The sequence below is a fragment of the Myotis lucifugus genome, unplaced genomic scaffold, assembly GCF_000147115.1.
Source record: "Myotis lucifugus unplaced genomic scaffold, Myoluc2.0 scaffold_5, whole genome shotgun sequence".
Lineage (NCBI taxonomy): Eukaryota > Metazoa > Chordata > Mammalia > Chiroptera > Vespertilionidae > Myotis > Myotis lucifugus.
The window spans coordinates 9772123-9788796 of NW_005871053.1; the positions used below are offsets into that span (position 1 = coordinate 9772123).

The window sequence follows — 16674 nt, forward strand, 5'->3', positions numbered from 1 at the left end:
CACAATGTTACATAGTAATTCCTATTAGAGGCATTTTGTTTTGAACGAATGGGAAAATAAAAACTCAGATGTGAAGGGACTTGCTCTGAGCTGTAGGGTCTGTCAGCATCAGAGCTGGAACCAGGAGCAGAGCCCAAGTCTCTGAACGGCCGAGGCCAGCCTTGGGGGCACAGCTGCAGTGCTCCAGCCCCGGTGGGAGGAGGCCGGGAGCAGAGCAGAAACTGGCAATGACTCTGCCCTACTGGGCTCCTGCGGTCACTCGTCCACAACCACCACCCACCACCCACCACCCACCACCTCGCAACCGCAAAACCAACTTTCCACACGGCCGTTCAAAGACAGACATGGAGGAAACAGTTGTGGTAACAAATGAATCCTTTTCCAAGACATTCTGCCCCAAACCATCTGCTCTGGAAAATTCAAATGGGGGCCAAATGGCGAGTGTTTCCCTTGTGTGCGTGCGGCACCCTCCTGATGAAAGGGAAGACAGCGGAGAGACTTGGTTCCGTAAACAAGAATGCACGGGCCCATTTTGGCCGTTGCCGTTTTATTTTTCTGTTCTTTATGCAGAACTTTCAACCTGGCAGACAGAAAACACGTCATTTTTAAGGGTACTAGGTACTTACAGATTGAAGGATTGTAACCAGCGGGTTTGGCAGTATATTCGAAGCAGGCCTTAACCTTCAGGCTGTATGAAATTGAACACATACTTCTTAAAAGATGCATTATTGCAGCAAAAAAAAACCAACATGTTCCCCAGCTCTCACATCCCCCCACGGCTCATTGATGAGCAACTTGTTACACATGCACTCGGCAGATTCCTCTTCCCTCCGCCCATTTCTCAGTCTTCCCTGCAGCTCTTCAGGCGATCATGTCGTCACAAAGCAGACGTGTGAAACCAGGGGGTCTGTGGGCACGGCGGGCACTCACCAGATCCCACTGGGCGCCCCGCAGGCCGTTTTCTGGCGGAGATCAAGCCTGTTGGGTGTCACTGTGACGGTTTTCTGAATATTAATCACAGGCCGGGATCTGAAGACAAAGGAGTAGGGAACAAGGTCAGTCCTTGCCTCCTTGCATGTGAGATGAATTCATTATCTACACTGGCACCTCAGCTGCCCCATACGCCTTAAAACCACAGGGGAAAATGTTCCCACCTGTAATTCATTTCCACTATGACTGAAGAAAGTAACTGTTAAATATAATTTAAAACCCAATTCTGTAATATTAAAATTTTTAAATAACATTGAAAATTCTAAAAAGTTCTAGTTTTAATAGGTGTTTTTTTTCATTGAAAGAGTAATAGGTACAACATGTAAAAGTCCCAGGGTTTTTCAAGCAAATAGTGTCTCCGTCCCCACCCAAGCTCCCAAGTGGCCTTGTGTATTCTCCCAGACACGTCATAGTCTATGTTGGTTTAAAATTAAATATAAAAAGATACACGTAATTATTTAAATGGGAAATCCCATGCTTTCTGTTGCTTTTCCCATTTATTAACATTTTGGGTCTTCTCATGTCTGTTCACATGGTTCCCACAGCTGGCGGGGCCGCGCTGTGCTGAGGTGACAGCGTGGATATAACCAGTCCCTTGTCGGTACCCACGCATATTGTTTCTGGCTTTCAGCCCGGACAATTCCTAATGCATCAGCTCCGATACATTCCTAACAGCAGAGTGAGTCAAAGAATATGTATATTTTAATTATGAGTAATCTTGCCAAAAGAGCCTTCACAAAGGTGACACCAGCATACCCCTAAGAGCTGGGATGCTCACTATTAGGGTTTCTGCATGCACATGAGTTTAGTGACACAGGCGATCCTGCACCACAGGCCTCCATCTTACAAACATTCGCCCTTCCCTGTCCTCCCGGAACCACCATCCCCAACCTTGAGTCCTTGGCCTCCTGCTGCCGGAATGGACTACAACTTTTCTGCCCCACAATATCTCTGTAGGCAAACACTCGATCCCTTAACCTCTCCCTTCTGTGCTCTACCTCACCCCAACCTCACAAACACTGAAGAAGCTGGAATCCCACACCGGGTCTTCTCACCGTATAAAAGCATCTTCTCTCTCCCTTATGTATTCACCTCTACTCCCCACAGCCACGGGGTCAGTGCTGGCCTGTGACCCGACCTCTGCACAGGCACAGTCCTGCAAGTGTGCAGTGGCTGGGGTGCGAGTGGGATGGGGAGATACCTCTCGTCTCTGTCTCTCTCCAGCCAGAACTCAGAGCAGGTTCCATGGTTTCATTACCACACAGATTCCGTTAGACTGACTGTAGTGGGCTTGTGGTGCACCCGGCCATCCTGGAGAAGTATTTTGGTAGGAAAATGCATTCCAATTCCAAAAAACTAGGTTGAACTTCTGGAATCAATCTATCAGTAGGCTCTCAGGGAAGGTGGGAGCCAATGAAAGGCCAACGCTGCCCACAGTCTGTGTCTTCCTTTCATTCTATTGTTATTTTACATCTTGGCAGCTGCTAGTTCCTAAGATACTAACTAGAGACACTCCAAGTTTCAAGAGCATATTTAAAAGGCAAAAATTCACAGATCTTTTAACGCCAGTTGCTACAGATGCTAAAGTGTTTTGAATATCATAGCATTAAGGCTTCGGGGTGGCATAAATTTCAAAAGAAAGTATTTTAACACATTTTGGCCAAACTCTATTTTTACTTGTTTTTTAAACACCCAACATCCACATGCAATTCTGAGTATACAGTATATATGAATCATGAAAATTTTGCCTTTTAATACATAAAGCAAATCTTTTTGACCCAGCTGTCTTGTATTTAACTGGCATCTATTTATTAACTACCCTGAAGTTCTAAAATGATTTAATGGGAAAAATGTCCAGGGAAAGAGTTGGGAAGATCTAGGTGCCACGCCCTGTTCCCGCAGGATCCAGCCTTAAAAGCTCAGGCAAGTCCTGGGCCTCCATTGCTTCGTGCGTAAAATAAGGGAGTTGGCTTTCCTTTCATTATCAAATGATTTTGAAATTTACTTTCCTACTATCTATGAGGATAAAAGGAACAAATTTATAAGATTCACAACCAGTTTATGAGGACAGGGAAAGTAAGGGTGTTAAAACATCAATGACAGACAGAAGCAAGTATTTAACTAAAGACAGGTTATCTGCGGGGAAAGACTTGGTAACCAAATTTTGGTACAGGAAGTCAAGTCTTCTTCATACCTCAAACTAGAACTAGAAGTTCAAATTGCTTTTTGATAGAAACTTTGCTGAAATAGTTGAATGTTATAGACTCTTCCACCTTTTAAAAATGTTGACTATTGTATGGTTAGTATCCATATGAACGGAGAGAAAAGGGTATAAAAGTAGAGCTAGAGAACCACCAGGTAAAACATGGGGTGGATGCTTTAACCTAAGAGAGGGCACGAAGTACCTCCTCACTCCCCACTGTGACAGCCGGGGAGGTCAGGTACCCAGGACGGATGTGTATTACCATCAACACAAACCACTACTGAGAACTTCCCCCCGAATTCTTTCTCTTCCCAATCACATACACGTGTTCATTTAGTCACCAATTCTAACTTATCTTTTCCTCAGTGAGTTCAAAATTAGGGAGATTTTACAAAATAGGTTTTTATCACATTGTTATTCGACGCACAAAAGAAAAATCTTCAAAATTCATGCCAGCTTTTGTCTTTTGAAGTATAGGCATTACAAATTTCAATTCAAAAGTCAAAATTATAGTGTAACCCAAGTATTGAACATGCTTTTAACACACCTGAAAATCGTTACTGAATCTGACAGGGAGCCAACAGCAACATCAGGGTAGGAATTTCTATCAAGGTCCATATTTCCAGCAATTGAATATCCAAAAAAACGTGAATTACCCTCGAGAACCTAAAAAGAATAGGTCATCAGAATGGATACGGGGCCACCAAAATGAGCTTCTTACCACCCATACTTTGAAAAAGACACACAAGTTTTTTGAAATGAAGTTTAAGGGTTCATTAATAAATAAATTATATTCAATTATAAATAAATCAGAACTAAGCATACATATGATGCATAAAAGTCACCTGACTTACACTGTATCTCAAAGAATAAAAGAGCCAATTTTTGATGAGTTTGTTTACTGCATTAAGTCAATCAGGATATTTCAAACCAAACCTTTCTAACTGTCCCCCGAATGTCTTATTTTTCTCAAAAGCAATTTTTAAATTATGGTGTCTGAATAATCCATGCAATAACAATCATCTCTTTCATTTGCCTGGTTTCATCTCTACTTAGTATGCTACTGAAGGAAATACATCACATGTCCACCTACTTATGCTGCCAGTGTAGAACAGTCTTTTCCTTGGATTACTTTGATTCCTCACTTATCAAAGACATTTTACAATTAAAACAAGCAAGTCATTGCAGTTATATCTATTTCCAAGCTATCTTCAAATAATACATTTTTTAAAACATAAAATTCATACTACTGTAGATTTGTAAGCTAAAACTTGATTAGTGGGAAATTCACTTAAACTTAAATATTCTATCACCAGGCAAAAAGCTCAGACCCCCATTGTTATCTGGTTACCTGTGTTGGTTTGGTGTTTATTCCGCTCGCGGAGCCGTGATAGATAAAAACCTTTCCATTACCATCATAGGGCGCTCCAACTGCAATGTCTGTTGACAACATCACATTGTAACAAACATTACATTTTTAAAACATTTCAATACAATGTTTTAAGTAAGATGCCATAAACACTCGTCAATCAAATAATCTCGCTACAAATCATAATCATTTCATAATCTATTCTTTTACCTGGGTAGCCATCTTGATTAATATCGCCAATATTTTTGACAGCAATGCCAAACATAGAGTCTTTGGTTCCGTTAAGACGAATTGGCTTGACATTTTTCCACCGGCCTTGCTGGTTCATGTAGACATACACTGCACCTCCAACCTCTCCATCTCTATCAAAATACTGTGGGGCTCCAATCACAATATCCTGCCACCTAAAAGCACAAGGAGGGGAGGAACTGTGAACCATCAGCTGAACAGAGAGCTTGGGGAGAGTACCACCAGCCCAGGTACAAGGACACAAAGAGGTGTGATATGGTAGAAAGGGCCCCAACTCTGCAATTTCTATCTCATCAATTAAAATATTTTTTAAAACCAAAGAAAAATTATGGAGGGTAAAAACATGAAGCCAGTTCCCCAAGTTAGATCTAAGTGCAGAGACTCCCAGTAAAGACTCCACTCCCCTCCTCCTCCCACTCCAGACCCAAACTGGCACCACCAGCCACAGACCTATGTACTGAGTTTGTCTCCAATCCCTACTTTCAACAGGACATTCTAGATGTTCCAACAGCCCCTTAAGAAACCAGTGAAAAGATCCATGTAGGTGTCATTTTCCAAGTTAATTTTTTGCCCCAAATTTTAATTCTCACAGACCCATTCCCAAGACATGAGTAAAAACTAAAAACTGAAAAAGATGAAATCCTACCTCTCAGGAAGGGTAATGATTGTCTACTGCCAAAATATAAGTGATAGAGGCATGAAAGGATGCTAAAAATTTGGCAGCATAAATATTCTTTGAATCAAGTAACCTGAAAGGATGGCTCTTCTCAAGACCTACAGGAGCCGAAGAAGCCCCGATTTCCTGACAAATGCACAATGACCTAACATGCTCTCACCCATCTTTGTTGAGGTCCACCACTGCCACGTCGTAGCCAAAGGAAGAAGCCAGACCTTCTCCTTCAAATATGTGCTCGGGGAGAAGGTGTGCAGACTTCATGTCTCTTTTGAGCAAAACCACAGCTCCACTGTGATTGGCCCTCGGAGCACCAGATACAAAAGTGATGTCATCTTTAGAAACGATCCCTTTCCCTGAGTCCAAAGAAAAGCCTAGAAAAGCAAAATACAGCTCACTTCAACTCTGTGCTTTAGAGGCATCGAACACTGGTAACTCCTCTCGCTTCCCACCCCTCTCCTTCTGACCCTCCCCACCAGCTATCACACTTATGATATGAAAGAGTCGCAGAGATATGACACAAGTACAAAGCAGTAGGCTATTTCACTGCTTCCTATGGAATATATTAAGACTTAAAGAAAAAAAACCTATGCTATTTAGCATCTGTCCAACTTGAATCATGAAAGATTCATTCATTGTAAGAATCAGTTTGAACCTGATTTTAATACTAGAACTGCGGTAAAAGGAGATCAAACCAGATACTAAATTACCACAGCAAACTGACATCAGATACACAGAGATACAACCTGATAGAATAATTGGGTGCATGTTGTGGGGTTCTGCTATAACAAATGATTCATAATGCCCACACTCATCAATCCCCTTGGTAATCAGACAAGCACAAATGCCAACTTCATCGATACACCACAAGCAGCATTTCATTATTTTGAACCCACTTAGTTCTCAGACACAAGCATGCAAACAAAACCATGATTGATGAGCCACAGCATTTGAGAACACACGTAAACAATAGAGGTGAGCAACTTATCATCGGTATCATTTTGTCAGGAGGGGGCGGACAGCATTAGAACATCTCATCGTAAAGCGTCAGGTAGGACATCCGATTACAAATACAAGATTTAATTGGGAGGCAAATATAAAAGCCCCTATCAAGACCATTCAAATTAAGCAAGTATTTCTACAGAGGCGAGGCAGCGGCAGAGTGGTGTAAGGCCACCCTTTTTTATTGGGTTTTATTTATGCAAAGTTTCACCACTACTGTTGCAGTTCTCAAACTGTGTGCAGTGAGTCGAGAAATAGGATGAGCCACCAGTTTAGAGCAGGGCGATCTAATCGAACGCAGCTCTGAAAACCATCTGGAGGCAGAGCCTCCCCCGCAGCATGCTTCTCGTGCGGGCTTCACTTGAAATGAAATAGAAAATAAAAAGATTTATGCTCTGTACGGATCCAAAAAAAAAAAATGTTTTAAATGACCATGACCAAGACAATGGATTTGTCGTCTGGGAGATCACAAACCTAGGTAGCTATTCATCATCACGTCAGGGGACGTGTCGGGCTGCTCCCTGGGAGGCTGCGTTTTATAAACAAACTGATCGGGATCTGTGTAGGAAACGCTGGTCAAAAACAGCAGGCCTGCGCACGTGCGAGAAGTGGAAGAGATGGAAGAAAAAGCAATTACGCCGGGCAGGAGGCACCACGGCGACCGCCGTTCTTGCTGGATGATGAGGCCACCGTGGCATCTGGCAAGCCACTCTCTCTGCCAGCTTCCAAAGCCGCAAGCAGATCATTTCATTCCTAAAACCCACTGACTTTTTTGAAATGACAGATGCACAGACAGCATGGACAACTAAAATGTAACCATAGGAACTTGGACTTTTTTCCCAGGCAGCCACTTTTGAGGAAATCCATTCTGAAAGCAGCAAATGTCCCAATGGCAACGAAGCTGGTAAAACCCATGGGCCTCTATCCTAAAGACCAAAGTGTTGGTTTCTTGCCTAGAGCCATTAAAATGAAATGTTTCTCACCATAAACTTATCCTTGAATAATGCATTTGAAGAGAGGTTGTCTGTTAAAATATAATCGAATAAAGTATTGGTTTGGTGATAATATTTACCTTGAAAAACCGTATTTAGTAACTGAGGCTGAAAACTGCTTGGCCCTGTGTCCCCTTCATGTCCTGCAAAGCCACTCGCACACCCAGCAAGAGGGGCAATAATACTTATTTTACAATATTGTTGAGAAGATCAAATGAGACCTATAAAGCATGACGTAGGTGCTTGACAAGTAGTTAAGTATAACTTTTCTCTTCCCTCTTCTGTGCCTTCACACTAAGTTTTTAATTTTTAATTTTAGAGGGAGGGAGTGTCTGAAAATTTTTAACAGTTCTGTTTATACAGACCTATATAACTAGAATAACTTATTTTTTAATGTTATTTTTCAATTAAGTGGACATTTAGAACAATTTTTTAAGAATATGTTTAACACATTATTTAGAATTATTCTTATATTCATTCTTATTTTTTTCTTTCCATTGTTCCAGTAATATCTTTAGCATATGGGTTCTTTTCTTAAAAAAAAAAATAGGTTACTATTTGGGTTTAGGAGATTTTTTTACATTTTTTCCAAGAAATGCACAATAATTATTCTTTATGTCACCTCATACTAAGAATTAAAGCTTTTAAAAGCCTTTGAGTAATTACCATAATGCACATGAATAACTTAGGACCCCATTAGTAATGCAAACACGCCTTAGGAGTTAAGGAACGGGCACTTAGCCATAATCTGGGTGTCCCCTCGCTACTTCAGCAAGTCCTGCTCAGCCTCGGCTGGGAGGCCCTGTGCCAACCCGCCAGGGCCCGGTGACACGAGGCCCCAATCCAGAAGCAGGGCCAACCCCTGGAGAAAGGCAGTCACAGCGGAAGGACCTGGGGTCTTGACCTGCCACTTAAGAGTAACTTCATAAATGCGGCTCTTAGGAGTAGCTCTGGAAAGAGGCACTGAAGGGAGAGGGGAGGCAGCTCAGCTCATTGACATCCACGCGTTTATTCTCAGCTGCACGAACAGCCTTTTTCAGGTTACAGAGGCCAACACTGGCTCAGGAAACAGACTTCCATGCAGAGGACAGACGATTTCAGGAGGAAGTAGGTTTAGTCCCCACTCGAGGGAGCCTAGGCCAGAAGGGAAGAATCGCAAGCTGCAGAACCACCAAGGCCTAAATCAAATCCCAGCCAGTGCAGCCGCAGGCCCCTGGCTCCACCTGACCTGTTCTGGGCCCAGAAGGCCAAGGTCTCGGGAGGGCAGTGTCTCCCAGAGGCCTCTGCAAAAGTGGGCGTGCCGTCTCCTCTCATTCCTACCTAAGTAACTGTTAGCAGGAACAGGAACTAGACTCTCGTCATGGTCAGTCTCTCCACCAACTTCATAAGGCCCATCTTCAAAGATGTTCATGTCAAAAAAAGTGTTATTCTTTTGTTCTACGCGAACAATCCCTACAGGAATGAAATGGTAAAAAAACAACAACAAAAAGTGAAGATGAAACAAAATAAAACAGGTGGATCCTAATAAAACATTCCTCATGTTATCACACTAAGTACAGCAAGAAAAGTTAGGAGGAAGAAAAGGGAGAAAAAAATAAATGACTTTTGAGGTTACTGAAGTTAAAAATTATGTTCATGAATTATCTTTAAAATGCCATGAAAGTAGGTGAAAATGGAAAGTTAACTAAATCTACAGAAAACAATATTTTAAAAATGATATGAACCTGATGATACTTTAACATTTTCTATAATCCAAAATTGTTACCTTCTTTACTGTAGTGTAAGATGGAATTAATATTTTGATCTGTTCTCCACTTTAAACAATATTTCATTTTTTAAAATTCTCCATTAAAAAGATTTTCTATAATAAGCCCACTATGTGACTTTTTAAAAAGAGTAACCTTCTAAGTCAGGGTTAATAAAACAACAAGACATGTTTCCCGTAAATGAAAGCATACATAATTGCTGGGTGTTTTTATTGTATCTGTTCTTCCTAAAATAAAACTACTTCTAAATTAAATGTGTTGTTTTGATTAGGTCGAAATAACCTGACAAATACCGTTATGTGAAAGATTCGATTAGAGGTGGGGGTGGGGGGGGGCAAAGGATACTGCTGCCCAAGGTCACTACGGATCACATACAGGGTAAGTGTTCTCAAGGACTGTATCTAACAGGAATTTAAAAACGTGGAAGTTTTTTAATGGAAAGGAAAAGTTTTCCTAAAAGTTTTTCCTGACTAGTGAAAATGTTATAAAATTTATCTTAATGACTTCCTTAAAATGTGGGCCATTCTTCCCCTCCCCATGCCTCCTTTCACTACATCACAATGATAATTAAGCAATATCATTAAACAACTTTTCTGCAAGTTATCTGAAATCATCATCTCAAAATTCCCTAATCTGCCACCTACCCTTCTAAGTCTATTAGCAAAAGACAGCCTTTTAAAATAGCATAAAATGAAAGGAATGTCTATATTAACACACTGTTATTTGCACTTGACAGACTCAATTCTTATCCGTTTTCAGATCACTACCTTAACAAATATAAAACAGCAATACTACCAATGTTAAACTACTAATGTTAATTATCATATACTCACAGAAAAAGTTAACTACTTATATTCATGTAAATTGCTGGTGGAGAAAAAAAATCTCTTAAAACATACACTTGCACCATTATTTGTTTTTAAAAGTCATATGATATGATTTAGAGATTTTAATATCCTCCCCTACTTCTTAAAAGCACATTATAACACATTTTGTTTTAATTTAAAGTTTACCAAACCTTGGTGCATATCATAGAAATATAGTCACTCTAATCTCTATTTCTATGAACACACACGTCATACCTTTCCAGTTATAGGTTCCCGGGGCTCCGAATACAATGTAGTGAAAGTCTTTAGTAAAAGTAGCTGCTACACCTTGCTGGCAAGAACCGAACTTTTCATGGCCTCTCAGTCGGCCATCACAGAAACTCCAGTCTCCTCCATCCATCTCATCTTCAATCCTGAGGTTCTGACTCAGGACGTAACACCTTCCAAAGATGTCTCGGGATTCCTGCTTTGTGTTAACGTGTTGTCTTTTTTCATATCGATGAGCACATGTCTGCAAACAGATGGAATAAAGTAGCCCACGCATGTCTACAAACCTTATGGTTTTCATTACAAATGAATACAATTGTCAACAATAAAAAGGATGTTAAATGTGCCCTCATCCTGGGATTGGATCCGAAACCAGTAAGTTTCCCCCCAAAGTGTCACTAAGAAGACCTTTATCCATAGAAACCATAGGACTTCTGTCTTATTTTCACCCAAAGAATGTCCGATCTGAACACTGAATGCCAATCTGTAATGCGCAGGTAATTTATTTATAAATTTAGCTCATGCCAGAGCATGAACAATGGAAACACCTTATTTCATTTTCTTAATTTAATTGGCTTAGTGGCTGTATAAACCTTCACATCAGTCTGTTTGTGAAAACAGCCTGTTGCAGAGGAGAGAAACCATGGGCACGTTTTCATAGGAATCAGGCAAACATAGCCAAACCAGACATTTTCCTGTTACCCATACTACTCCCTTATAATCCTAAATCCGAATTTATAACCTAAGCTCTGAGGTAGTTTATCCTATAAGGCAGAGAGAATTACAGTGCTGGGAGAGATGAAATCATCTCTATAGCTTTACAGGGTATTCAAAGCTGCACCCACGCAATACAGGCTGAAAATACTTGACAACATCCAAGTCTATGTCCCATAAAACAGCCCTTCAATATCAATATTCAATGTCCAGTAAAATTCTCATTTTTTCTCCAAATTCTATAAACATTTGTTACAGTGATCGTATTTTGAAGGAGACACAAAAAGATCATCTTACTCCAGCCTGGGGTTCACTTCCCAAGTCCCCCAACATAATCCATCTAACAGACCCTCCCATTTTCCCTACCACTTCTACTCGAAGAAGCTCAGAATAAATCATGAGAGTTTAAACAATCTGACCTTACGTCCCATGACCATTCCCATATTTTTTATTCCTCATCTGTAAAAGTACATGGTTCCTGGGGCCATGTTCAGCTTTGTTTTGCTTTTTTTATCCTAAGACCATCTAGAGTTTGAGATAGTCAATGGGATTTTGTTAATAAGTTCTTTGAATTTGAATGCTCTAAAGAAAAGCACTGCTGTGCTCACTGCGGTGAGCGGGGCACTGGGACACTGTGGGATGAACACGTTCCTCTACTCACCACCACTTTGCCGCCGGGACCCTGGCTCTGCACAGTGACCCCCATCCACTGGTCTTCCTTGCTTTCCGAGGTAGGGTCGGCTGTGGGAAGCAGCACAGGTCACACAGTTAGGACTTCACAGTGACTGAAACAGGCAATGAACCAACAGATGAACAAAAACACAAGACACAGTTTCTAAACAGCATTGGCTCCGAGTGTAACTACTTAGTAAATTCAGTTACTCGGTCCAGAAAAATTACTTCTCATCTTAAGAAAACAGATGGGTGATTGTTGGCAAGACACTTGCATAAAATTCTTTACAAAACATACATAGGCTTACCAGGTGGCCCTTCACCCTCTGACACCCAGTGTCCCGAGTACAGAGAGGTATTTGAAAGGTTAAGACTTCCAGCTTCCAAAATCCAACTACCATCCAAACTAACAGGAAGTGTACACTTCTCTACACATTCCCAAATCTGCTACATGCAGCACGAGCTGTTCTCCTCAGGTTCATTTTGTATTTTTCTATCGATGCCAAGAAAGAAAGGGGTGTATTTCTTTTCACTCCTTCTGCCCCCCAAAAGAAAGAAACCACAAATATCACCATGTGCTCATTTCAATATCAATTTGAACTTACTGTATGACCTTCTATCCAAATTTTGGCCCTTCCTCAATGAGAAGCATGGCAAGCAACAATTTTCAATCTCGAATCATTACAAAACTATGGAAACTAAACAACTTCAAGTAGACAGAAGGGAAATGCCAAATGTTAAATAAAAAGCGATTCTGTCTACATTACCAGTGGGTTTTCTTTATAGGTCGCTGCCGTTTACAAGTTTCCCATAATTAACATGTATTATTTTCTAATCAGAAAAAAAGTCAGTTCTAAAAGATGAAAAAGCAAGAGAAGAACATAAAAATAAAACATGAATCTGCAAATCTAACTCAGACCACGTATGTCAAATGAGGTTTGGTTGGAGCTTCTCAGTCGCTAATAATTGCTCTGCCCAACATACAGTCCTCACAAAACCAGCCTGTACCTGAGACAGTAGGGCAAAATTTACCCATGTTGGTCGGCTCATTTCAGAGAGATCTGAAATTTAAAATCGGCTTTCTCCCAAATACTTAACAGCAAGAGAGAACTTTCGGCTGCTATGTACAAGACATGCCCATTCAATTCTCTTCCCTGCTCTGAATTCAGCTTTTCAACAGCCTCCTGTAGAACTTCAACACGTCGCTAGGTGGCAGCATCAATACACCATATCAGGGCTAGGAGGAGCCGCAATACTGGGCATCTCAATGGGATTTAGAAAGTAGTAAATGTTTTCAGGGCAAACAAGAAACAGTTAAGGCTGATGCAATTAAAAGTGGCCGCCCTCTCTCCAAGAATGCATGCTGGTCCCCCTTTCCTTCCTCATGGAAAGAGCAAGCGGGGTACCGAGGAGCTGGCCCAGGGAACCCCGAGAGCGCGCAGAACACACCATCGTTGTCAAATTCAATCCGTGTGCACGGGTCCCGAGAGGTGATGTCGCAGCTGTACAAGCCTCCTGTCCGGTTGGCCCGCTGCAGCGGAAGGGCCACTGCCCGAGGGGCCCCCACCAGCAACCTGTGGACAAAAGAGAATTGGAGCTGTGAGTTTAATACATCTCAACGAGTCAGTACCGAGATATTGGGCTTACACTTTGTCAAGGAGTCCACTAAGTCTCTGCAGCCGAGGCAGGGAGGGGAGCAAAGGTAGAGTCATGTGACTGCAACACACACACATGCAACTCCTACGCAAGTCAAGCACAAGGAGAGGGGCTGCTGAAACCAAACAAAAATACGTCCATCTCTCCCATCGCTCCTAGTAGCAGCAGCTCTCTCACGAGTACGATTCTGTTGTTTTAAAAGAGTTTTCATAGAACATGACCCCTTCACCTAAGCCAGCGGTTCTCAACCTGTGGGTTGCGACCCCTTTGGCGGTCCAACGACCCTTTCACAGGGGTCACCTAAGACCATCCTGCAGCCCTAACCGGTTTGGCTCAGTGGCTAGAGCGTCGGCCTGCGGACTGAAGGGTCCCAGGTTCAATTCCGGTCAAGGGCATGTACCTTGGCTGCGGGCACATCCCCAGTGGGGGCTGTGCAGGAGGCGGCTGATTGATGTTTCTCACTCATTGATGTTTCCAACTCTCTATCGCTCTCCCTTCCTCTCTGTAAAAAATCAATAAAATATATTTTTTTAAAAAAAGACCATCCTGCATATCAGATATTTACATTACGATTCATAACAGTAGCAACATTACAGCTATGAAGTAGCAACGAAAATAATTTTATGGTTGGGTCACAACATGAGGAACTGTATTTAAAGGGCCAGGAGGTTGAGACCCACTGCAAGGTGATCCTATGGAACGCAAGAGACAAAACCAACAGTCTCACAATGGAAGGGGGGAAATTGTCACATTAAACATAACAAGTGATAGAAAATGTCAATTTCTAACATGTACTGTGTCTTCCTGAGGTATTTTTCAAAGGTAATTTTTACTATACCCTAGATTTCAGCTTCTGTATTGTTAAGTGAGTTAAACCAGAAAGCTATTAGACTGGCATGGCTCTAATGTCATGGTGGCCTACGTGAGGGAAAAAAAGAAATCTAAGCTTGTAAATGTCTCAAGGTTACCAAGTCAAACCCCAAGGACAACCAATCACAAACAGCCAAGGAGGCTTTAACCTAGACCTGATCAAGTCCTCTCCTTTCTTTGCTTCCTTGCTTTGTCTGTATCAATCTTTCCCCCGCTCCTATTGCTGGAGCACTCCTAACCTCTTCCATTTTGGCGATTTGAATCCACTTTTGCTCAAATAAACTTGTAAAAAATTTAATATGCATCAGTTTACTTTTTTTAACAACAATGATTTAGCACCTAACCTTTGCCCAAGATAAAACTCAATGAATTCCTCTCTTTTGCAGTGTTGGCCTCTTTCCCCATCAATTCTTACTAATCTTGGCAATCTTACCATCTCTGACAAACTCCTCCACTATCACCCGATCGGTCTTGCATAAAGGATTCAGGGAGGGTCTGGGTGGTTCCGTGTATGTACTAGCCATCATAATATTGCTTCTTTCTTCCCACCCCGGTGTTCACGCTATCTCCTCTAAGAGGGGCCCCCAACCCAAACACACAGTCCTCAAAATCTCAGTTTCACAGCCAGGAGGGATCCTTGGAGACCCACAACCTTTCTGCTGGGTTCCTTTTGCTAACGCTCTTTACTTACCAGCAGTTTTACAATCTTTGGGATCTCGCTGACTGGTGGGGACAAGTGCTTAAAGAAAGAACACACTCCTGACTGACCGAGAGAAATGAGGCTGGAACTGAGGAAAAGAGCCGAGAAAACGAATATGAACAAACTACAAATTCCCCCAAACAGAAAACAAGCCACTCCTGGCCTTCAAGAAATCAACAAACCTCAGACACAGAAGCAAAAAATCAACCCACAAAGCAAACAGTCCCTACCCTGCCTCTGCTGTGATCCCCCTGAAGGACTGAATGAATTTTTTTTAACCAGCGCAATGCAGTGGGTGCAACAGGTAGAAAATGCACTCAGAAAACAGAGGGGAACCAGGCTGTGCCCAGGTAGAGCCAGTGAAGCAGGGTCTTATAGACTGAGGCGTGACTCACATGAGAACACGCATCCCTAACACCATCGTTCCTCCCAGACCCCTGCATGGTGGCCCAGTCAGCCGCCACCTCCAATCCTCCCTACCCTTGAAGGGACGAAACTAATCACACCAAGGTTCAGAACTGGAACGGAGTCTGAGCAGGACCGAGGCGGAGTCCTTGGTGCCTGGAACTTCTTGGCAAAGGCAAGGCCAAGGGCCACAGGGGTCTCCATGGAGCCACCCCACACCTATTCCATTCATGTTCATGATCCCAGGAGCTCTGACAAATAGCTGAGAGGTGACCTGGCCTGGACTGTGAGCAAACAGGTTCAATTACCTGGCAGGTGTGGGGACGGAACCCTGTCCCAGGTCCTGGCAGGGATAAGCCAGGTGTGGGGGTCAGAATCACAGTCACGAGGTGTGAGCACTGGAAGCACAGAGAGCACATCCCGCCTCTAGCTAGACGGGTGGAGAACAGAGACGTGTGGAAGGAGGGCGATTGCTCTGCCTTAAGATCTCACAACTAGTTGGTAGCCAAGACAAAAATTACTTTGGAGCAATGCTTTCTCCGTCCTTTTAAAAGGCTTCCTAGGAACTAGAACGCAGGACGTTAAGGCATTTTCCACCCGCTGAAAGGGCAAACCCTACCCAGATGAAACACTGAAATAAGACCTGCACTGTATGCAAGACTCAATGCGGGAAGGCAGCGGGGGAAGGCAGCGCCACAGCACGAGTGGGCGGGGTGAAGATCGGGGAAGAGATTTCCTGTAAAGGTAACCAACTCCCACCGGAAGGCTTGAAGGAGCAGCCCAGAGTTCCAAGATTATTACTGTATCTCCTCTGACCACCTCCTCTCCTCGGCCACGCCCAAGGAGGCTGGCAACCTACCTGGGGCAGGTACGGGGCTTGTTGTTTCCTGTGTACTGTACTTGCTCATTCCTTCGCTTATTCATTCCACAGTCAAGAGCCTCCTAGGCTGAATAAGGACTCATCCCCTCCCCTTCCTGCCAAACTGTCCCTTATGGAGCCAGAGCCATAAGCTGGTCATTAAACCACAGGAAGGTAGAGGAAAGGCGAGGGCGGGCCAGAGTGCTGTGCGCAGCCAGAGGAGGGCGCCAAAGCCTGCCTGGGCGGAAGGTATCACCCAGAGGTAATGTGGAGCTGGAGGGGCCAGGTGAGGAGCAGAGAGCCAGAGGGAAGGCCGAGAGGGAAGGAGCCAGAGGAATAGCAGTGATGAGATAGAGCCACGGAGCCCCACACTTCCGCCGCCTGCTGTGCCCTGCGGGAGACAGGTGTTTCCTTGCATCACGTTGTGTAAAAAGCTGCAGAGATTATTCCATTTACAGAG

The 16674-nt window shown here is 42.9% G+C and overlaps 1 protein-coding gene across 4 annotated transcripts in view; it reads right to left on the minus strand.

The window, feature by feature from the left end:
* ITGA6 (integrin subunit alpha 6) overlaps positions 1 to 16674 on the minus strand; it is a 70969-nt gene that overhangs the window by 23078 nt on the left and 31217 nt on the right. For 3 of the 4 annotated variants that reach the window (XM_014468090.2, XM_023744848.1, XM_014468099.2), the window contains 10 exons: positions 13174 to 13298; positions 11714 to 11793; positions 10327 to 10582; positions 8799 to 8930; positions 5648 to 5858; positions 4773 to 4966; positions 4545 to 4633; positions 3741 to 3859; positions 931 to 1029; positions 627 to 688 (listed from right to left, as the gene is read on the minus strand). In XM_014468090.2, coding sequence (XP_014323576.1) covers positions 627 to 688; positions 931 to 1029; positions 3741 to 3859; positions 4545 to 4633; positions 4773 to 4966; positions 5648 to 5858; positions 8799 to 8930; positions 10327 to 10582; positions 11714 to 11793; positions 13174 to 13298 — 1367 coding nt within the window. Of the gene's footprint in view, positions 1 to 626; positions 689 to 930; positions 1030 to 3740; positions 3860 to 4544; positions 4634 to 4772; positions 4967 to 5647; positions 5859 to 8798; positions 8931 to 10326; positions 10583 to 11713; positions 11838 to 13173; positions 13300 to 16674 lie in introns of those variants that run through there. The other variant, XM_014468102.2, reaches the window with a different exon arrangement.